The sequence below is a fragment of the Primulina tabacum genome, chromosome 5 (genome assembly GCF_025594145.1).
Source record: "Primulina tabacum isolate GXHZ01 chromosome 5, ASM2559414v2, whole genome shotgun sequence".
In the NCBI taxonomy this organism is placed as follows: domain Eukaryota; kingdom Viridiplantae; phylum Streptophyta; class Magnoliopsida; order Lamiales; family Gesneriaceae; genus Primulina; species Primulina tabacum.
Window position 1 is genome coordinate 2,832,912 of NC_134554.1, and position 23,837 is coordinate 2,856,748.

Genomic DNA, 23,837 nt, shown 5'->3' on the forward strand with positions numbered 1-23,837 from the left:
ACAAAGTCATCTACAAAGGGATTTATAATAGTTTTCAACTACACCACCACCATTTTATTATATGATCATAATATAATAAAAAGTGATTAAGATAAATTAAATATGGATTACCTAATTAATCTTAGGACTTACTGTATTGATATTAAGTAAGATATACTAGTCACCAACGCATAAAAAATTTATGCATAAAATATTATTTTGTTATTAAAAATTTATAGAATATTTCACGAAGACATCAAAATATTTAATATTAAGGATTTAAATTTAATATAACATATACATTATTCGGAGTTAGCTATAATCCGGCCGGCATGTCAAAATATTCAAGATCCAGTAAGTTTCTACATGAATCTCCCGATTAATACTATAAATTTAGGAAATTAAATTGATATTCTTACCTAGTTGTTTATTTTTAGTTTTTTTTTTAAAAAAAATCTTATTCTAGGGGGTGGGAGGACTCGAACTCGAGTCATTACAAGAGAGAAACAACGTGAGACCTTTGCATATATATATATATTTGGATATGGATCCTTTGCACCGGGAGAAAAACAACACTGTTTGCTGTTTTAGCTAAATGCAAATATCGATGAGGTACGAATTGCTCGACCTAGCTGGCTTGCAAAAATAAAGTGCCAATGACATAAACACGTTTATATGTTTAAAGAAATGAAATGGGGACCGGCGATGTGATTATGGAGTTGGTTTGGGCAATGATCCAAGTGTTTTGTCCTGCGTGAAAATTTTAAGTTATCGGACTTCAACCTAAATAAACAAGTAAGAAGATAATTGAGACATTGTTGTCTTTATCTTCTTTTTGTGTGAAGATTTACTTTATAGTCTGCATTTAGCAAAAGTTTACTAAAGGGGCTTCATTGATAATTTAATGCTGGAGATGTGTCAAAATTTAGTAGATATTAATGGTGATTGAGGGCAAGTATCTGAAAGGGTTTTAGTTTTATGGTACAGAAAAATTATATCTGATTCTGCTTCTTAACCCAAAGTTATTTCAAAATATGGATTTTTTTATATAAGAAAGTATTGCTCGTGTTTGATTTCGATGAGTTTTAGATAATGCGGATGCGGTTATTATGATGTGATTTTCGTGAAGCAATAATCATCACTATTACAAAAATTAAAAGATGCTAAAAATTTGAGAAAATTATATTTTTGGTCATGCAACTCACACGATTTTTGTTTTTGTTATGTTATGGTTTTATTCACGATTTTATTATTCTGCTTCCATTTTTTCCCCTCAATTTTAGCTCTTTCATGGGAGTGATGATGCAGAACCATTTTCCGAAATTCCACCATCATCATTTACTGATGATAGGTCGGTCCTCTCCGATTAAAAAACAAAAAATCTTAAATTTTTTTAAAAAAGTAATTTAATCGACTAAAATTACATATAAACCAATGACAAATAAAAAAAAATGCAATCACACAACCAAAATGCTCGTTTAGTTAATTAAAATTTATTTTATTATACATGATTTTTTAAATTTTTTTGAAAACGGACGTCTTTTTATATTTTAAAACGTTGGGAAACTTTCAGTCGCTGTCTTTTGGTGTGTTTTGGGTAAACTGAGAGCCAGGGTCGACACAGTAGCATGTAAACCACACCACACAAATTTCATATGACTGATAAATTGAGAAGACAGATACAGAGAAGAATTGAATATATGACATCTTAATAAATGTCCGTAATACCCTACCATTTTAGTCATACCTTTGGGCAAGGGACGCTTGTTTCATGAATCTGGCCTATATGGTTCGTGCATGCACAAGTGGAATGTGACCTGTGCCACTATATCTCGTGGTTTCGGGGACGCGAATTTGTTTGCTATATCTTTATTGGAATATAATTTGTGAAAGCGATTTGTTGTCAAAGGGATGTTTATTTAATTGGTAAATAATTATTTCTGCCCATAAATCGCTGAATTGTCTCGTCGCAGGCTGATATATCTAATTTAATATTGATTTGTTGATCACTTGCATCAGTTAATCAGGTTTATTCCTTAATTAATGGTGCGTGATTGCAGGCCAGGCACGTCTGTCTTTACTTACTTTTATCTTTATTTGCATTTAATTATCCATATTGTACTATTTCTTTAAATTTAAACGATGCTTCCATTAATATTATTATCCATTATTAACGATAACAAAAAATAGCAGCACACACACACACACTCACGCAATATGTTTTAGTTTCAAATTTTCTTTTGTAAAAAAAAGAAGAAGTGAAAATGCTGTTTATATTTGGGCATCAATTCGAAGATTTAAAAATTAGTACTCTTGCGTATTTTTTTTAAATTTATAAAAAAAGTCTATCGTCTGTGTCCAAACGTGATTTTAATCCACAAAATTAATCGTACCATTTCGGACCCATGAATCTCACCAAATATTAATGGGCATGAACAAATAATGCATCACAAAATCTACACAAATCTTTTCGCTGTAAAATGTTGTACCCGGGGGAAAATTCGAGTTAAAACGTACATGCTTTTACAAATCTCTTCAAGATTTATTATATATTTGTGTGTGTGTGTGTGTTTGTTTGATAAGTAAAACTTGTGTGCAAATAATATCCAAACATAAACTACTAAAATATATAAGAAAATATAGCATGTGATGCTACTGTTGAATCTAGCTTGCACCAGATATCAAAATCTTCATGGACACCTCCGCTACCAAATCAGTTGAGATTAGATGTCGATGTGGGTTTTGATAATACCAGGAATATATATATATATATAGTGTTGGGGTAGTTGTATGAGATGCTCTGGGGCTGGTGTGTGTGGCGAAAACTTGTTTTATTCGATATTCAAGTTCTGTTGTCGGTGTGGAGTTAATGTCAATCCAATTGCAGTGTGCATTTTCTCGGACTCGCTTGATGCGGTTAGGGTTGTGTGTAATACTAGCGCCGAGCTTGGCCCAGCCGGCATTGAAAATTCGATCGATGTTGGAACTTGCGACGTTTTTCAGTTCTATCACTCATATGTAACGGATGGACAATGGTGAGGTACACCTTTTAGCCTACTAAGGCTTTGTTTCTGAATCGTGCTGTGTTTGTGAGTAAGAAGCCGGATGTTGAAGCCATAGTTAAGAATATTAAAATTTTATGCTTTCGTTGTATTCCCACTGCGATTTCAGTTATTGATGATTTGTAGTAGCGTAGACAAGTTTCGAACCCATGATAACTTTTCTCATGGAGATGCTCAGCGTAGTTGTACACACATTATCTTTTTACTTTATTTAATGGAAGTAATTTTATTTTTAAAAAAATTTGTATCTCAGGATTATCTGCTTTAATTCTAAGCAAGTTATCTTTTAAAAAAAAAAATCACCGCCCTTGTATGTTGTTTTAGTCAGCCCATCTTGGAGAAGCTGGATCATGTATACTCGTTTGCATTTGAAACTAGTGGATCGTGAGATGCACATGATTTGGGAAACAAAATAAAGTACGAACTAATATTCACATTAGCTTGAAAATTCGTGCTCATATTTTAATATCAATTATAGGCCCAATTGCGTAATAATTCGATTAAAGGTCTGTTAACGATGATGGATTAGCTTTTGGAGCCATGGATTAGATATTATACTGGAAGTAAAAATTGATTTAGAAAATGGGTTTATCGAATTTACGGTATAATCCTTGCATGTTATTTGTTATATGCATAAGAAACAAATTCAATTTATTAACGTTCATCTATCTATATGTACCGGTTGTCTTGAGAGGTACGACTTTGCAATATCAGTTAGTTTTTACAAAAATATTATATATATATTTAGAAAAGTAATGTTTTTATATAATTTAATTATAACTACAGTACTTAATCTACTTTACAAAATAAAAAAATGCACATATTATCTATCTCTACGAATTGCGTATCTAATATAATTGCATTAATGTTATTTAAATAAGAATTGAAAACAAAGTTTTATGAATAAACTCATATTTATTAACGAGCATGATCATAATTCATATACATAACTGTTATTAACATTGATGTTTTTATTGTTGTGCAGAAAAACATAAGAATAATGTTATAAAATACAGTATATTAAATGCAAAAAATTACTTGTCATACATATAGTCCAAATAAAACATCAGCTTTTATTAATTAGAATTATTATGAACCAAATATTTAAAAAATGGAAAATAAAAAAACTTGTTAAGCCTCGCTATAACTCAACTCCATTTCACAGCCTCTCACTTGCACCCCAACAGCCCAATCCTCCAGTTGCGTCTTTGCATTTTCCACCGCTCTTTCTTCCAATACCGAAGCAAAGAGCAATGGAGATGGCTATCGGATCTCACGCCAATTCTAAACTCACCCCTGCCTCAGTGTTACCATCGAGAAATCTTGGCCCCAGCAAAAGAAACTCCGTTGTTTCTTCTTCTTTGCTGAAAAGACAACTTCTCGGTGACAGATTATCTTTGAAGGCATATTCGAAGAGCTTTAGTCTTAAAAGTTCAAGAATCCCTTCTCGTAATTCTGTAAAATGCTCGGTTTCTCAAGTCGCAGAGACCACCACTGGTGATGTAGATGATACTCGTGATATAATATTGTGGCACTTTCTTTATCTTTTTTATTTTATTTTATTTTACTTATTCACGGTTGCCCGGTTCATTTGTATATTCCTTTGCTTGTGTTGATGTTGTAGTCGTACTCTATGATCTCGATGGCTTCGTTATATGCATCTTTGTTTCCTTTTTCTGGTTGTTTAAGTCGCTTGTCGTATTGAAAGGCTAATTCAAGAAGCATGAAGGGACATTTCCATGTGTGGTGAATGTGCTTCATCGGTCATTTTGTGTGCCAGCGTCACTTTCGCTCAGTTTGTGCGTGAATATGCGTGTTTCTTATGAAAGGGTATTTAGATATTAGTCTTATCTAGTGTATTAAGTTGCTATCTTAAGTTGAATATTTCACCGTCGGGGTCCGTTATTTGTGTCCTTAATAGCAACAGTGGAGTCTTTAGATGTAATAAAGTCGGAGCTCAGGTAAAAATAAAGATGATAAGACATTGAAGTTCTTGGTATAATGGGAAGTCTATATTGGATCATGCTTTTGAAATGTTCTTCTGGGGATTAAATGAACTTTCTACATTACCATGTACATGTTTTGTCTTTTGAATGTGCAACTAGTTGCTAGTTTTGGACGGCATCTGTGGTTTGTATGATGCTTGTTAACTCAGCTTTACCTGAATCCTGTGGACAATATCAAACTCTTACAATGCTATGCATAGCATATAAACTGTTTGTGCATAAAGCATGGGAACTGCTTCAGTTGGTCCTGACGGTTATTTCATTTAATTGTTTCAGAGATTAAGAGCCTATTGATAAGGAGAAATGACATACGAAACATAGCAATTGTTGCTCATGTAGACCACGGGAAAACCACTTTGGTCGATTCCATGTTAAAGCAATCAAAAGTATGTATATTTGGGATCTTTACAGAAGATTTTTTTTGTTGTGAAATATTACATGCTACCTATGCTTTGAGATGGATTTATTTTAGGTTTGTAGTTTACCTGTTTTCTATCTCTGAATATTTTTCTTGACACTTGTCATAGTGCAGGTCTTGTTTCATTGTTGTGACTATCCCACATAGTGTTCAATTGAAGGACCATTATTGTCTCAACTATGATTTTTTGTGCAGGTTTTTCGTGATAACCAATTTGTACAGGAGAGGATAATGGATTCAAATGATCTAGAGCGAGAAAGGGGGAATTACAATACTAAGCAAAAACACATCTATTACTTATAATGACACAAAAATTAACATAATCGATACTCCCGGACATTCTGACTTTGGAGGTGAAGTGGAACGTATCCTCAACATGGTGGAAGGAGTTCTTTTAGTGGTATTTCCTCTGTACCTGTTACTTGATCATATTTATGACATTGTAGCTTCTAGCTGTTTCACGTAAATCAATATTTTTTCGCAAATATTTGATTATTTTTATGACATTGTAACTTCTAACTGTTCACGTGAATTGATATTTATTCTCATCTGATAAGTAACAAAGCTAGGCCCCAAGTTCACAACTTTTGGTGATATTTGCTTGATTTGGTATTTGATGGCTATTTCTGAGTTGCCGCATGTCCATCCGACGTGTACGTATATGATTTGGATGTAATCCCAGGCATATAGATTATAGACTTAAACATGAGGGAGTGAATTAAAATATATGACTGTTGTTGGTTTATCTCCCATGAGATCTCAGTTTTGGGAAAAGTGGTTTCTAATGCCGTTTACTCCGCACAAGAGATTGGATATTCAGAAAAAAGAATAAGGATGCTTATGAGTTGTTTATTTTTGGCTTAGATTTCTGTTTCACTGACTTTATCATCTATAATCTTCATTTTTCTTGGTACATTGGTCTCAACTGTGTACACTGGTCTCAACTATAAGTACACCTCACCAGTGTTTAGCTTCCAAAAATTGCTCCAACATTCTTTTTATTTTCTGTGCATTGCCATGTCTCAAATTGACTGTTGTTCTTTTTTGAGCTTTCTTAATTTATATGCCTGTCTTCTGGAGTTGCCGTCTTTGTCATGATATTTTTCTTCTATTTACTTTGTTCTAATATGCAAAGCTTTTTATGCTTTGACAGGATTTTATTTCTGATAAATAGATGTGGTTATCTTTGTAGATTGATTCTGTAGAAGGTCCCATGCCACAGACGAGATTTGTATTGAAGAAGGCTCTTGAATTTGGTCATGCTGTTGTTGTTATTGTCAATAAAATTGACAGGCCTTCTGCTCGTCCAGACTATGTGATTAATTCGACTTTCGAACTGTTCATTGAGCTGAATGCATCAGATGAACAGGTACTTATCTTTATCTCAAAAATATTAACATCATGATTGCAATGACGTGCTTACTCTCATTCATGGATTGGCTTGTCCATATCTTTGACTGGGCATATAATAAGTTAAGAGTCTGTCCTGAAAGATATCCGTTTATTGCAGTGTGATTTTCAAGTTATATATGCAAGTGGCCTCAAAGGAAAGTCAGGACTTTCACCTGAAAATTTGTCAGAGGATCTTGGACCACTTTTTGAATCCATTGTTAGATGCATACCTGGACCACAAATTGCCAAAGATGGAGCCCTTCAAATGCTTGTTAGTAGCATTTTTCAGTATCTACATTTACGTTTTCTTCTATCTGTTGATTGTTTAATCCTTGTCCTGGTGATTTTGGGTTCTGGAATTTCTTTTCAAGACAGATTGCCATGGTGACATTTGGTTGGGAGGATAATTATATTGTGCCTTTTGAAACAAGTAGTTGTTGAATATGAGTATGCTGATTCTAGAAACTCCATTTTTCTGGGAGATATCTCAAAATCAATGATGGGCAGAACATAGACCGATCACCAACTAGCATCTGCTGTTGAAAGGCAATGATATCAATAATTTGGAGCACTTGATGTTAACTTAGAGAAGAGGGTGTCATGCTAGTATATCCATCTAATTAACCATTAATTATCTCCTGTTGTCATACATTTGTATGATCCATGCTGACCAACATCGTAGGTTACTTGCTGAGTGTATTGAAGTTGCATTGATGATAATTTCCCTAAAGTTGCATTTTAAATGAAAATTTTGAAATGGGCAAAGGGATGCGGAGCTAAGATTTTTAAATGACTTCAGTTTGTATCATATTAGTTGGGCAAATACTTCAAAAGTTCTCCATAACCATAATAACTATTAAGAGTGAGTAATAGCTGTAAAGATGGCTTGAAGGTTTTTTTCGTTCATAGTGACTATTACGACCCCGAAGTTGGTTATGACAAATTGGAATTGTCTTAGCTCTAATTTGTCCTATCTAAACATACTGTAAGATATATTATTATAGTGGCGGAGGGATCTGTTTTTTCTATTCGAAGTTGCACATGTAAGGGGGATAAAAGAAAGCAAGTGATCTAATCAGACGAGAGTAACATCAAATTATTGAGAGGACGGTAATAATTAGTCACTGACAAGTGACAACTTTATGAATATCTGTAATATATGTTATTTTTGTAATTCTCAAATTATTGTATTTCATTCATATGTTTTATGTTTGGTAAATTATTATTCAAACCTGTGCAGACGACAAATATTGAGTATGAAGAGCATAAAGGGCGCATAGCTATTGGACGTTTGCATGCTGGGATATTGCGCAGAGGAATGGAAGTGCGGGTAAACTTCTTAGAAACTTCATAAAATTCAAGTTTCTAAGTAAGCTTTTTAAATAAAACATCTATGTTTTGGAGCCTTAGGTTCTTCGGTTGATTCGTAATTGGAAGGAAGTTGTATGAGTGAGATAGACGACTATCTAAAGGAAATAAAATTTCTTCACAAAAAACCGAGGCATCTTTTATTCCAAAAAATATAGATGATTAGATGTATTTGTGTTAAAAATGTCAATTCTAGTTATGTAGGCACTCTATTCATGATGCACCTAGTGGTATACAAATAAACCAAATTAAGCCACATACTACTAAACTTATTTGAATTTGACCTCGAATTTGTAGCTGGCTCAAAGATAAACGAATTAGTTTGGGTGTTCGAACTCAATTCATTTGGCTCTAACTTAATTGTCGACATTTATAAATAATAGCTCGATCTACCAGGCTTGTTCAATTTTAATGTATTTATTGAGTTTTATAAACATGTTAACGTTTGCAAGAGGTTCAATTCTTATTTGAGTTCATCTCAAAAATATATTTATTCATATCAAGCTCGAATTTGATAATTTTGAATAAAAAATTGAATAATATTTGAGTTATCTTGATTCTTTGGCACCTCTAGCTTGACCCTTGCCTTACATGAATCATACTTAAACAAAATTGATAATTGTGATGTTTGGATCAATTGTATCCTTGCTGTGTAGATGGTGATTTTTTTTTCGCATTTCTTCTTCATGCCTTTAGGTTTGTTCTTCAGATGATGAATGCAGATTTGCTAGAGTAAGCGAACTATTTGTGTACGATAAATTCAATAGAGTTCCTGCAGAAACCGTAGAGGCCGGCGATATCTGTGCCGTTTGTGGAATTGATGACATTCAGGTAGGGTCAAATTAGTTTAATGGGAATATATCATATTCTGCTATTGTGAAATCGTGCTAATAAATTTCTTTCATTGATCTAGATTGGGGAGACAATTGCAGACAAAACTTTAGGGAAGCCGTTACCATCTATAAAGGTGGAAGAACCTACGGTGAGAATGGCTTTCTCGATCAACACTTCACCTTTTGTCGGCCGTGAGGTATGGTTTATCATTTTTCATCCGTTGTTGGAGGAATACGAGTAGCAGTATGAAATGAAAGACAATTAATAATGTTAACATCAAATTCTTTCTTTAATCTCACCTAGATATTTTTGTACATGGTTGAAATGACTTTTTATTCAGTAATTTTTGTTTATGGTTTATAGGGAAAATATGTCACTAGTAGAAATCTGCGAGATCGATTGTATCGAGAACTTGAAAGAAATCTAGCGATGAAAGTTCAAGATGGAGAAACTTCAGATACATTTATTGTCAGTGGACGTGGGACTCTGCATATCACTATATTGATAGAAAATATGTAAGAATTTATTAGTTTATATTTTGATCAATGAATATTATCTTCACTTGGTAAAATTTTTTCTAAATTTTTGCAGGCGAAGGGAAGGATACGAGTTCATGGTGGGACCACCTAAAGTTATCAATAAGAGAGTGAATGATACGTTAGTTGAGCCTTATGAGGTGATTGTTTATTGATTTAGTTCATATAAAAATCCTTTTTTACTAAAAATGATTTGAAGTAATTTAGCCTTGGCATTAACAAGCATTTCTATATTTTGCCTGTGGGAATCAGATTAATCTTTTGTCTTACGTATCTATCTGGTGCATGTGCAAGCTATTTATAGTTGGAGACATTTGTCTTTCCCATGTATACATAAAACAATTTTTGTGACTTTTTTAATGCAAAGATACAGAATTAATTTTGTCTTTTTTCGCACCTTCCAAGAAAATACCGGATTAGTTCATACAGCTAGAATATCATTACATTTCTACCATTTGATTCAATTTTTGTAGTCATATTATCTCTACTCTAGATGTGAAACTTTCCGTTTGGTTCTTTGCAGATAGCTATAGTAGAAGTTCCGGAAGAGTACATGGGACCCGTAGTAGAACTTCTAGGCAGAAGACGTGGCCAGATGATCGATATGCAAGGAACTGGGTATTATAAATGATTCCACCTTCATTTCGTGTGTGTTTGTCTGTCGTTTTCTGGATTTACGTATCATATCTATATTCTTAATCATAAACAATTTTTTTATCTGCTTATTCATGTATCCCTCATAGGAGTTTCTCCTGATCTTGTTTTTACTTTTATGTCTTGCTTTTTCTCACATCTGCCATTGAAATCTTGTATGATCGTAGATCGGAAGGCACAACTTTGCTGAAATATAAAATACCAACCCGGGGACTTCTCGGATTAAGGAATGTAATTCTCACAGTTTCTCGAGGCACAGCAGTTCTGAATACAATATTCGATGAATATGGACCTTGGGCTGGTGATTTAAGTACCCGTGATCTTGGTTCGCTGGTAATTTCGATCGATATTTACCTCTTTTACATTGGGATACAATTTTCGAATGGTTTTATGAATGCTTTTAGGCATCTGAAAATTACTGGTTTTAAAATGTTAATGCATAACCTACTTGGGGAACATAAGTTCACTCCTCCTGAAATTTTCTTGACATCGTATCGATCGGCAAGCAAATTGCCCTAATTTCTTGTGATTGTTAATGTGGTACATCATTTAAATGTGTCATTTTGGCTTATGTATTGTTTAAAAGATTTAAACTATCTTTTACGGTCAATTAAAGCTTTTGATACGGCGGCAAACACTGAGTGTTGTTAATATTATAACACTCATTCTAAAGTTTCACTTTCCATGAGTAGTAAGCTGAAATGATATTAGGATTTAAAAGGGTTGTTGTTAGGGAGCAACAATCGCCCATGATGTCCTCTGTCATTGCTTTTGTAGTATTGCAATCGAAACATGACGGTTTTAACTATTTTATTTTACAATTAAAATGTATGAGTTGTATCCTTGTATGTATAGCTTTTGAACAACTACTGTCACTTGGTCTTATTAAATCTCAAATTAGGTGGATCCTTTGGCATTTGCGGTCTGGAATAGCTAACTTTCATAGCATAATTTACTCGACTTTTTGAAGGTTGCTTTTGAGGATGGAACGACTACATCTTATGCAATCTCAAGTTCACAAGATAGAGGCCAGATGTTTGTTGGACCTGGAGTTGATGTTTATAAAGGTCAAATCATAGGCATTCACCAACGCCCTGGTGACTTGTCCCTCAATGTATGTAAAAAGAAAGCTGCCACAAATGTCCGGTCTAATAAAGAGCAAACGGGTAAGATATTTACGCCACTCGCACGATATAATAGCTTTTTTCAGCAGAGTTTTTAAAATGCTTTAACGGATGGACCATTTTCTTGGTGCACGCAGTGGTTCTCGATAGCCCACTTGACTACAGTCTGGATGACTGTATCGAGTACATTCAAGAAGATGAGCTAGTTGAGGTTACTCCCTTGAGTATCCGGATGAGCAAAAATCCAAAGTCCGTTAAGAAATATCGCTGAAGTTATTTCTTTAAGGGCAATCGTTTTGATTCACTTTCAGATCTACAAATTGAACATTTTTTATTATTAGACAGCGTAAAATCCTTACACATGCAAAACAATAAGGTATACAAATAAAATATAGGATGATTCTTGAACCATTATCTGCTGACCTTTGTAGAGATGATTTTGCCAAATATTTCTCTGTTCAAGATTAGCGGAAGCATAACTTAAGAGCTCGTCTAGAAATGTATTTGTGCTTCTTGTATTGGTATTAATTGCTACTTGATATGTACTACATGATTTTTCTGTTAAATATCTTTTGAAGATGTACTTGCAGATCTATATCTAAAATTTAGTGGATTATGTTTAAAACAGCTAAATATTCTATAAAATTGGGTTTTTGGCAACTATTTGTCTTGCATCAGCTTAATGAGATGTTATAATGAGGATATTTACGACAAATTCATGAACTATTATTGATCAAAATATATAAAATTCGTAGTTGACCCTACATAATTTTTTTTAATGTGATAGAGGTCATTTTGCTATTAGATTTATCATGAAAGTAATGTTTTAGAGATATGTTGAACTAAATTCTTGCAGTACATGAAAGAACCAATTTTTTTTCTTTTTCTTTTTCTATTCGTGTTTTCTTTTGAAACAATACACTATCCAATTATTATTCTTTAGACGTTCCACCTTCTATATTTTTTTTATCAACCCACTCAAATGATTTGCATCTAAAACTGAAGTTATAGTTCTAAACCCCTTCAAGGGCAATTTTGTAACTTTGAAGTCTGACCTTTTTCTACAACGTTTTAAAATAAAAGAAAACCTTATAATAATAATATTATTATTTTGAATACTTACCTAAAATACCAATCAAATGATTTGTTCCTGTGAGAAACACTTTATCCTTCTATACTTGAAAACCCAATAACTATCATACGGATCAAATTCAATTGCTTGAGCTACCTACAGAAAATTGCATGGTTATGATAATCTCAAAATCAAATTTTCCTTTATATTTAGAACCTGTTCTTTTGGAGGCCACCCACCCAAGTGGTAAAGTAACACAATCCTCTCCCCACTGTGGGAGGAGATGCCATGATCAAAACCTGGTTAAAAACACCCTATTCTTTTCACGTATCATTTTATTATCTCAAAACTACTTATACTATTTTCATTCAGGGTTTGTTAAGAAGTAATTTTTGAGTGCGAATGGCCAAACCTCATTAATTAAATAAATGATGCATTGAAAAATAAAAACTCTGTATCAAATGTAAATCGCCAAAAACCACCATTAGTATATGTCACTAGCATTGGAATTTTACTTACTGGCACATCACAATGCAATATCTGTTTAATTAATTGGTAAATTGGATGCAAACTTTTTTTAGTTTTTAAAACTGTGTATAATAAGAAAGAAAGAGTGCAAGCTTCAGCTGAATGGACTTAAAATAGCTGTCCACAGTAAATTCTTCAAAATTGCAGCTCTGAAACATAGTGCAGTATCAGACTTGGTGTAGTACTAAACTCATAGATGTCCAAAATTGATCATCAATGACGAAAAGGCATGTAATACTCCATTGGTCCAGCATCTTACTCATGCTGGATCCGGACCCGTGCGGCCTTCCTTCGCTTGGTTTCTGAAAGATCAACCATTCCACAGTCTGGCCAAGTGATTTGGGATAGCAACTGCATGAGAAGCCCATATAAAATCCCCACAAATGGCTTATCTGGTGTGCTGCCCGTCATCAATAAAGTTTACCAAAAACCCCTGCAAGAACAGGCTCCATCAACAAACTTGTGGAACTGAACTCGGTCCCTAACCACAATCTCTCTATCGTAAAATCTGCTAATAGTCTTTCAGTTCATGACAGTTCACACAGACCCTAAGGTTTTTCACTATTCTGATAACTACAGGCACTTTCGACTTCAACAAACCATAAGCAATAGCCAGTCTTTCATTGTGCTCCAAAAGAGCTTCTTGCTTTTCTGCATCCCCTACATTCTGCAATATAGCTGCAATCCAGGGTTGACGTCCAAATTCACAAACCTTTTCAGATACTTCTAATAGAACAATATTTATGCCCTTTGCCTCCGGATGGGACCATTTTCCCATCACGAATTCATGCACGTGACCCTCAATTTCGATAGAGGAGCAACCAGGCAGAGCCTTGATGCCCCCATCCTTCATCTGTCTCCTCACACCACTCATTTTCGCCCAAGCTGAGCATGATGCATACAATCTTGAAAGTAATATAAAGTTCTAAGCATTTAGTGGCTCTAATTCAAGAAGCCGCCCTGCTGCAATCTCAAAGTGATTCATCTTATTGTTCTTGCAACAAACAAGTACGGTTCGCCATATTGCTGGATTTGGGGCGATTGGCACACTTTCAACAAATTCATAAGCCACTGCAATCTGGTTTGTTAGACACAACAAATCTGCCATGCTGCCATAGTGCTCTATGGATGGTTCAATCCCAGACTCAAGCACGCTAGACCCATACTTTTTAGCCTCAGAAATCAGCCCACCATGGGCACAAGCTGATAGTAGACCTACAAGTGCCACATTGTTTGGCTCAACCTGAAAGAAACATTAAAAAAAGAGTTCTGTATGAACCTAATCACAAAAATTAAAAACAAATAGCATGAAATATGCAGAAATAAGGTCTCCTATATGGATGTGATATGGAAGACTAGCTGGGATCAAACAGCTGTAACCATCTAAAGTTAGCGTTCCAACACATTTGTTCACTACGCATAGGTCGCCAGATTCATTTGTTCATAAAGACAAAGGTATCAATTTCTTCACCCCAGCTTCCGCCATTCTTGCAAAAATCGTCGACGCTTCTTCTGAAAGACCATTTATAGTGAACCCCATGATCATGGTGCTCCAAGCCTTGGCATCCAAATGTGGGTGAACCCCATGATCATGGTGCTCCAAGCCTTGGCATCCAAATGTGGGTGAACCCCATGATCATGGTGCTCCAAGCCTTGGCATCCTTAAAAGGAATGGTCTAAAAAACTTCCCTCGCGCCTTCCCGATACACCCACCATTTGGCATACATATTGACAAGCGCGGTGCTTAATCTGAGGTCATTCCTTATTGCTTTCTTATCAATAAAAGCATGCAACCATCTCCCCAAATCCAAAGCCCCACTCACAGCACAAGCCGAAACGACACTAACAATCGTCATCTCATCAGGCCTCACACCTGTCCTTTGCATCTCCCTGAACAACTCGAATGCCTCATTCATATTCTATTGGTTTTTCCACTAAACATATAAATTTCGATGTTTGAAATAGAGAATTTGCGTAATTTGTTCTGGGGTTTGGATTTGGATTCGGATTCGGATTCGGACTCGGACTCTTTGGGATGTCTTGTCAATTGGTTCCGGATCTGATCGTTGGGCGTTAATTGTTCAGATTTCTCATCTTTTTTTTTTCCTCCTCCTTGGTTCTTGATTCCTTTCTCGGATCTGAACAAATTATTAAGTCTCTACTTTTCCGTTCTATCTTTGAGTAGAATCAAAGCTAGTTTCTGAACCTTGGTCGGGTTAAGGATCTTTTCCCAAATCGGTCTCAGTCAGATTCTTGACAAAGTGGAAATCTTTAATTTATTTCTCCCCAACTACCTGACAGCCTAATTTTACTGGTTGGTAGTCATCTTCAGGTCGAGAAATAAGAAAAAGAAATTGTTATTGAATTCAAACCTTGATTCATTTTTTTAAATCATTGAGTTGCCTAGTTTGACAATTTTCGTGTTACTTGATCTCGTTGAGATTCACACACCAATATTATATTTATGTGGCAAGCTGGATACCAATTAATATAACTTGGTAAAGAGCGAGAGAGCTTATTCCTCCTTATCAAGAAGAGAAATCAAAAAATTGATCAAGAGTCTGAGATTATATAATGGATACGCCACCGCCACGGGCATTGTCAAAGACAGAGCTTCTGGACATGCCACTTCATACCATCGGCTTCGAGCTGGACGAAATTTCAGCTGAAAAAGTTTCAGGCCATCTTCGGATCAACTCGAAATGTTGTCAGGTGATATTCCTATGCTTTGGTCTTTTTTGAAGCCAACAAGGCACACACGGTGTAAAATTTGAGTGGACTGTTCTTCATTCGTTAAATGGTAGAATACTAATTGCAAAACTATTCTGTAGCTGAAAAGACTTTAACAAGTCTTCTTGTAAATTCAGAAAATAGCACACCGAGAAGCTAGAGATGGCTAATCTAAGATGCTTTTTTTGTGATATATAGTAAAAGATGTTGATATGTTATAGTCCCTGATTTACATGACAGTAAGTACATGATTGGTGAACTGAGCATTGCGATTGAGAATTTGAGATGTGGATGTGCAGCCATTCAAGGTGCTTCATGGAGGGGTGTCGGCTTTGATAGCAGAGTCACTGGCTAGCATTGGAGCTCACATTGCATCGGGACTTAAAAGAGTGGCAGGCATTCATCTTAGCATCAATCATTTAAAAAGCGCAAACTTGGGCGACTTTGTCATTGCTGAAGCTACTCCAGTGAATGCTGGTAAAACCATTCAGGTAGAATACCCCATTTTTGTTGGTATTGTGTTTCACCTAAGTCAAGATTTGCTTTCTGAGTACCAAGCGTTGGTAAGATCTTGTGCCTTTGATCTCACCGATCAAAGAAAGAGGCACACGATAGAGTACACGTACATACGTGGGCGTCGATCTTAGAACAATTTAGTTATGTAAATGATGTATATGACTAAGCTATGGAGGTATTTTTGAGCAGGTATGGGAGGTTAACTTGTGGAAATGTGATCCTTCCAAGACTGAAGTTATAACATTAATAGCATCATCACGAGTTACTCTTCTTTGTAACTTACCAGTGCCAGAATCTGCCACATTTGCTGCTGAAAATCTCAAAAAATACGCCAAATTGTGAGCCTAATGTTGCTTATATTTGTGAGTCATTGGTCAAATGTAATTGTATATATCTGCCACAGTTGCTGCTGAAAATCTCAAAAAATAAGCCAAATTGTGAGCCTAATATTGCTTATATTTGTACTCACATTGGTCAAATGTAATTGTATATATCCAATTATTAAATAATTCAAATATAATGAACTTTTGCATATTTATGTAACCGAATGAGCCAATTTAAAGTCTTGATAAATTAAAAATGATGTAGGATCTATAATGTAAGTTGCGGGTTGGGAACACAAGTTTTCAAGTTTTCGGGAATGTGATATTTTTAATTAATTTTGTTTATGTAACGATAGTCAAACTCATAGTCTTAATTTTTTTTATATATTTTTTTAAAAAAGCCTATGGTAATAATGCATATACATCGAGTAAAATACCAATGCATGATAATTACTTTAATTAACATTTTTATGCAATAAGATTCAGTGGAATCAGCATTCATAGTATTTTATTAATATGCCGATAAATTTCATATTATCCTTAGAAATAATACCCGATGGATAGAAGGGGCTTATGAACTATAATCCTCTCGTCCCATTGATTAAAAACTCTCTCTTTTACTTTTTCTGCAATTTTGTTATTTTATATTGACTTTTTTACGATTAGTGGGGACAAATAATGCAAAATCTCAATTCCCGTGGACTACGTTGCCATTGAGATTTTATACATCTATAAATCTATAAACAAAGTTGGACATGTGAGCCTCACTGAACTATTTGTTATTTTACGCAAAATACTACAATTATAGGTAGATTAGAGCATCCACAATATAAATGTACCAAAAACCAATCGCAGAGGAGCGATGGGGTAAAACATTAACCGTAAAGATTGTGGTTAAAAAATTACCATTAATAAAATGAATAACGTACTATTTTTATTTTCAAGCTTATTTAATTTATTTCATTGATTAATTTTTTTAAAAAAATATATTTATTTAAAAATTATATTATGATAAATAATTATCAACTCAAACATACAATTATATTTTTTTAAAAAAATATTGATAAAATTATAATAAATAAATATCTGTAACAGAGCTCGTAGGTATTGTTTTGGACGACCAATATAAAAATAATCATCATTTTATTTTTTAAAAATCTGATATTGATATGTTAAAATTCGAGAATATATATTTGGTCTATACATGGAGGAGTTCCACGCAGTACTGGTGCCTCGTATAGGCAAATAGTCAAGACAGAATGATTCCTTGCTCTAGACAAGACAACAAAGTGTGTTCCATCCAATACCTTTGCATATCCCACATAATCTGAATCTTAATAATACGATTGGTCTCTTGCATGATGTACGCAGGCTAATCAATATGTCAAAAATATTATTTTTAATTGTGAATATAGATCGAATCGATCTGTATATACGTCCATAAGTCAAATCGTCTTATGGGAGAATTATTCTTTTACGATAACATCTATTTATATTATATGAGATTTGTTAAACTTACTACAATAGTCTGAAAATAAAAATTATTCATGCATAGTCATAATCTCATGCTAATGTTTTATTTTAGACATTTGATATATATATATATATATATATATATATATATATATATAATAACATTTACCTGTATAAATGCTCTTACGTACGATATGTTTATGTGTGTGTGTGTCTATATATATATATATATATATCATATATATACATATATATATATATATTAATTATTAATAATTGCTTTTCTATTTTGAAATAAATGCAAATTGTTCTTAATTGGTTTAAGCCATGAAATACTACTATATAAACATGCACTAACCGATATAAAGGCATTGCACCCAATCAACCTTTTTTATATTCACACACAAAATTCAGTAGGGAGTATATAAAAATGGCGAACTTTAGGGTTCTCGTTTATGTGCTCATGTTTTCGGTAGGTTAGTATATTTTTTTCTCCTCTATCATATTTACATATTGTAACTATCACTTTCTGTAAAATGGCAAACTTTAGGGTTTTCACCTTTGTCCATGTAACTGTCACTTTCTTCACCATTAAATACTTTTTATATCATCAAAATATTTTTGTATTTGCAGCTGAAATTTCAAGTTTTTCGACGAACAATTTTCAAGTTACGATATTTCCACGACGGTTGGTTAAAATTCAAAATCTTCACCATTATCATTTCATTTGCAGGTGTTTATCATATTTATGTGGAAGGGGAGGAGGTAGACTGTAACTGGGGCACCTATCGCATTGGTCGTTGTAATTCCAGAAATCATGAAGATAACGCTAATTGCAACGGTTTCTGTCGTCGGGCAGATTGCGGGTCTGGATTCTGCATTAACGACGACCCGAACACCAGAAACAATATATGTGAATGCATTCCTGTTCGAGTGCTATCAAAATTCGAAAATTGAAGAGATAAATAAAAAAAAAAAAATTTACTTTCTTTTCTTCTCTTTCTTTCAACCTTTAATATAATTCATTTCTCGAGACTTGTTTTTTTCGTCTGTCAATAAATAATATATATATATATATATATATATAATATTGACATATTGTTGTCTTCTTCCAATTTACAGCTTTTGAAATATAAAAAATTATAATCCACCCATATTTATGATCTCTACGTAAATGTTGACATATAATTATTAAATTATTTATCTCTACGTAAATGTTGACATATAATTAATAATTTTGGTGAAGGTGGCGGGTAGGAAAAATCGGGTTAATTGAATATTGATAGTTATATTGTGTTTTTCTCATATTAATTATTAATTTTATATTTATTTGAAGGTAAATTAATTTATATAACGATTAGGATGGATGGAAGGTGCAAGTGTGTTCCATATATGCTTATTTTTTTAAATTTTTATTGGCTCTAGGTTTTCTACATTATCATCGTAAATATTTGTTCTTTCCATTCTCTGACGCGGAAAATTTCTTTTTTTTTAGTAGGTCTCTTGTGAGACGGTCTCACGAATATTTATCTGTGAGACATGTCAACTCTACCGATATTCACAATAAAAAAGTTAATACTCTAAGCATAAAAAAGTAATACTTTGTAATGAATGACCCAAATAAGATATATGTCTCATGAAATACGACCCGTGAGACCGTCTCACACAAGTTTTTTCCTTTTTGTTTTCCCGTTCCTTAGGCTACAGAAGAACATAAAATCTATTTCAGTGGCACGTCTTCTGATTTTCATTTAATTTTTTTTTTAAGGAAAATGGTTTTTTTTTTAATTTTTTTTCTAAATTAATTCCCTTATAATCACACCAAAATCAGTTGAAGATAATCTACTTGATGTAATCTCTATATCGGTTCATTCATGTTCCAATTCGTCTCTATCAGGAGCCGGTCATTGTCCGTGCAACCTCTTAGCACCAGCAATCACTTCCCACCCTCTTCAACCTTATGTGTCACCTCATATTTCAAAATTTATTAAGATTATTAGTACTATAAAAGTATTTACTAATTCTTCTTCAAACAACAATCTAATTTTTGTAAGAGTATTTTACTAATATAATCAAAAGCATTGTTTTGTGCGAAGATAATGCATTGATTGTCTCCAAATTTTTATAAATCCAGTCATGTTTGGCTCAGATATAGAAGTACATGATTCATGTCATTTTTCTCACTTAAAATTATATGTTGGGATATATTTGTTATGAATTTTGTATACATACTTCAGGAATCATCATGACTCCCCAAGTGTCCGTACGTACGTACATTAGAGCGAAGCTAGACATGCGAGCCTCACTAAACTGTGTTGTTATTTTAAGCAAAATATTTGTGTGTGCGCGGACATAGCTGACACTTGAAAAAATGGAAGCAATAAATAGTTTACGTTGCTCATTCTTTGGTTAGAACAAATAATTAATGATCAATGCGTAAGTATCTTGTGAGACGGTTTCACGAATCTTTTTCTGTGAGACGAGTCAACTCTACTGATATTCACAATAAAAAGTAATACTCTTATCATAAAAGTAATACTTTTTCATATATGACCCAAATAAGATATCCGTCTCACAAAATGCAACTCGTAAGACCGTCTCACACAAGTTTTTGCTATGACCAATTCATTTGCACAATTTTACGATATTCTCCATTTATTTTATACGAGATTTGTTAAAATTACGTCGATCATTTGAAAATAAAAATATGAAATTTTGATTAATTTCAAAAATCATATTATAAAAGTATATATAATGTTAATAATTTCACTTTCTATTTTAAAATAAATGCAAATTGTACTTGCAGAATTAAGGTGTCAAATACTACTATATAAACAGGCACTAACCCCAATCAACCTGTTTCATATTAACACACAAAATTCTGTAGAGAGTAAATAAAAATGAAAAACTTTAGGGTTCTCATTTTTGTGCTCATGTTTTCCATATGTAAGTACATTTTTTTCCCTCTATCATATTTACATGTAACTATCATTTTCTGTAAACTTTAGAGTTCTCACAGTTAACCATCACTCTCTTCACCATTAACTACTTTATGTACCAAAATTTTAGGATAATTTCCATTTATTTTATACGAGATTTGTTAAAATTACGTCGATCATTTGAAAATAAAAATATGAAATTTTAATTAATTTCAAAAATCATATTATAAAAATATATATAATGTTAATAATTTCACTGTCTATTTTAAAATAAATGCAAATTGTACTTGCAGAATTAAGGTGTCAAATACTACTATATAAACAGGCACTAACCCCAATCAACCTGTTTCATATTAACACACAAAATTCTGTAGAGAGTAAATAAAAATGGAAAACTTTAGGTTTCTCATTTTTGTGCTCATGTTTTCCTTATGTAAGTACATTTTTCCCTCTATCATATTTACATGTAACTATCATTTTCTGTAAAATGGGTTTCTCACCGTTAACCATCACTCTCTTAACCATTAACATTATGCACCAAAATTTGATGGTCGTCTAAATTTCAAATTTTTCGACGAACAAATTTTCAGTTTACAAGATTTCCATAATGGTTAGTTATAAGTCAAAATCATTACTCTTTAGAAATTAAGGTAATCATTTTATTTTGCAGGTGTTTATCATATTAATGTGGAAGGAGCGGTAGACTGTAACGGGGGATATAGCATTGGTCGTTGTAATTCTAGAAATCAAGAAGATAACGATTATTGCTACACTTTCTGCCATAGGTTTTTCGGTTGCGGGTCTGGAAAATGCATCAACGACGATCCCAAACCCCAAAATAATATTTGCAAATGCTTTCCTGTTCGATCATTTTTATCATAATTCGAAAATTGAAGAGACAAATAAATAAATAAATAAAAATAACCAGTTTTTCACTTTCTTTTCTTCTACATACTTTAATTTATTTCTCGAGACTTGTTTTGCTTTGTCTGTCCATAATGAATAATAGCAAACGACTTAAAGATGCATGTGTAAAATAATGACTATTCGTATATGAATCACGATCATAATCATTAGTAGAGCGAGTTGGTTCATAAATTTTTTTGTCATGTAGTTTTTAACTATTATTTGGATAAGGATAATATAATTATATTAAATATGTATTTTCTAGATATGATATATGAATTTTTTTTAAAGTATATTAGATATTGTAGTTATGAATAAATTATACGCAAATCATTACGTATCTAAATGAATAGAGTACCTTTGTAAAAAAAATATGGTATCGACAACAATGTAGACACAGTCTTTAAAATAAATAATAAAACAAGGTTATCGTGTTAATCGTAAAAGTAATATAAAAACAAAGATGGATGAAATTTCGAAATAAGATTATATATATAATATATATGGTTTGTTGTATTTTCAATCTGTAATGAACATCTCATTGTCTATATATATAGCTTTTGCAATATAAAAAATATATAATTATCCTCCCCTAATGTTAACTTATGATTAATAAATTTGGTGCAGGTGGCGGGTAGGAAAGATCGGGTATGGCACTCGGTTTTCTACATTCTTGTCGTAAATATTTGATATCTTAGGCTAGTTAGAGGATAACGTAAAATCCATTTAAGTCGATATTTTAATAACCCAACGTGTGATTGAACCGGTCTAACTTAAAAAAAAGTCTAACAGGTCGGGCTGCTTTAACCGAAGATCGGATTTTAATGATGTTATATTATATAAAATATTAATATAATATAATAAATAATATATTTTAAATTTTAAAATCTAAAATATGTATATAAATACAAAAAAAAAATTTACTAAAATTTAAAAACTAAATAACTATATACGTCTATTCAAATACTAATTATAGATATATATATTTTTTTAATGTTCTCAAAAAAAATTAAATAAACTCTAGTACTACTAAAATAATATTGCTTTAATGAGAAAAAGAAGAATAATAAAAAACGTTGATTTTAATATCCCTTTAATGAAAGTAGAAGAAGAATTAAAAAAATGGTTGAATATAATTCGGCATTGAGCATGTGATATTGCGAGTGATTGGATTCATCCACTGCCGCAAAAAAAAAAAAAAAAAAAAAAAAAAAAATCAATTCAAATTTCATGAACACTAATTAGTGTTATAGATTTTTTTAAAATTAAAATGCGTACATTTTTTGGAATATATATCTGTAACGATATATACTATATTTCAATAAGAATTTTGAATTATTTAAAAGAATGTTAGGCCAGAGGTAGTGTCAAAAAAATATATTTAAGACAAATATATCTTTTCCTAAAATAACTCATATGATGTTCAATATTTGATTTCCCATTTAATTTTGGTACAATCTGTACATGAAGTTATGGTTACTGATCAAAAGATTAAAAAAAAAAAAGCTAATTAATATTTCAATTATGTAAAGATTGAAATTTGATATGGTACAATCTATACAGTGATTGCTTAACATATCAGGACTCTGTAAAGATTTGCTTACCAAATAGTAAGATTATGTATATTCCATGAACAAAATTAACTTAATATTACTTTTTATTTTATCACTGATTTATTAATTATTATATCCAGTCCCCTCAATATCTAATATATCACCATAACAAGATTATGTATATTCCATGTATACAAGAAGAGTTAGCTTAGAATCCGCAGCCAAGTCCGTGAATGTAGAGTTTTGCTAAAAAGGCAATGTATCAACTTATGAAATATTTTATGAATTTTAAAAATCATATCACAGTAATATATTAAAAAAACCATATAATTGCATTTTTCTTATTTGAATAAGTCAAAATTACGCTTGCCAATTCAAACCATCAAATGTATCTATTTAATCGCGCGATAATAAAAATCATATC

At 32.6% G+C, this 23,837-nt stretch overlaps 2 protein-coding genes and 1 pseudogene across 2 annotated transcripts; 2 read left to right on the plus strand and 1 right to left on the minus strand.

Moving 5' to 3' along the window:
- The first annotated feature begins 4,189 nt into the window (after positions 1 to 4,189).
- LOC142545491 (putative elongation factor TypA-like SVR3, chloroplastic) lies at positions 4,190 to 11,918 on the plus strand. The gene is given in 15 exon segments (XM_075652706.1): positions 4,190 to 4,556; positions 5,324 to 5,433; positions 5,661 to 5,726; positions 5,728 to 5,865; positions 6,658 to 6,834; positions 6,976 to 7,128; positions 8,098 to 8,187; positions 8,922 to 9,056; positions 9,139 to 9,255; positions 9,423 to 9,574; positions 9,651 to 9,735; positions 10,119 to 10,213; positions 10,417 to 10,582; positions 11,220 to 11,415; positions 11,511 to 11,918. Coding segments are annotated over 15 exon segments (2,076 nt in total). The 5' UTR covers positions 4,190 to 4,294; the 3' UTR covers positions 11,645 to 11,918.
- Positions 11,919 to 12,933: 1,015 nt separating this feature from the next.
- Positions 12,934 to 14,889, minus strand: LOC142545389 (pentatricopeptide repeat-containing protein At2g29760, chloroplastic-like; annotated as a pseudogene).
- Positions 14,598 to 16,751, plus strand: LOC142545492 (1,4-dihydroxy-2-naphthoyl-CoA thioesterase 1-like). Its single transcript, XM_075652707.1, has 3 exons — positions 14,598 to 15,685; positions 16,003 to 16,194; positions 16,409 to 16,751. Exons 1-3 carry the CDS (start codon positions 15,548 to 15,550, stop codon positions 16,559 to 16,561), a joined length of 483 nt encoding a protein of 160 aa, XP_075508822.1. The 5' UTR covers positions 14,598 to 15,547; the 3' UTR covers positions 16,562 to 16,751.
- Positions 16,752 to 23,837: the final 7,086 nt, after the last annotated feature.

Coding starts and splice junctions, on each gene's coding strand:
- LOC142545492 (XM_075652707.1), top strand. CDS start 15,548: ATGGATACGCCACCGCCACGGGCATTGTCAAAGACAGAGCTTCTGGAC. Junction 15,686..16,002: donor TCAACTCGAAATGTTGTCAG/GTGATATTCCTA, acceptor GTGGATGTGCAG/CCATTCAAGGTGCTTCATGG. Junction 16,195..16,408: donor ATGCTGGTAAAACCATTCAG/GTAGAATACCCC, acceptor ATTTTTGAGCAG/GTATGGGAGGTTAACTTGTG.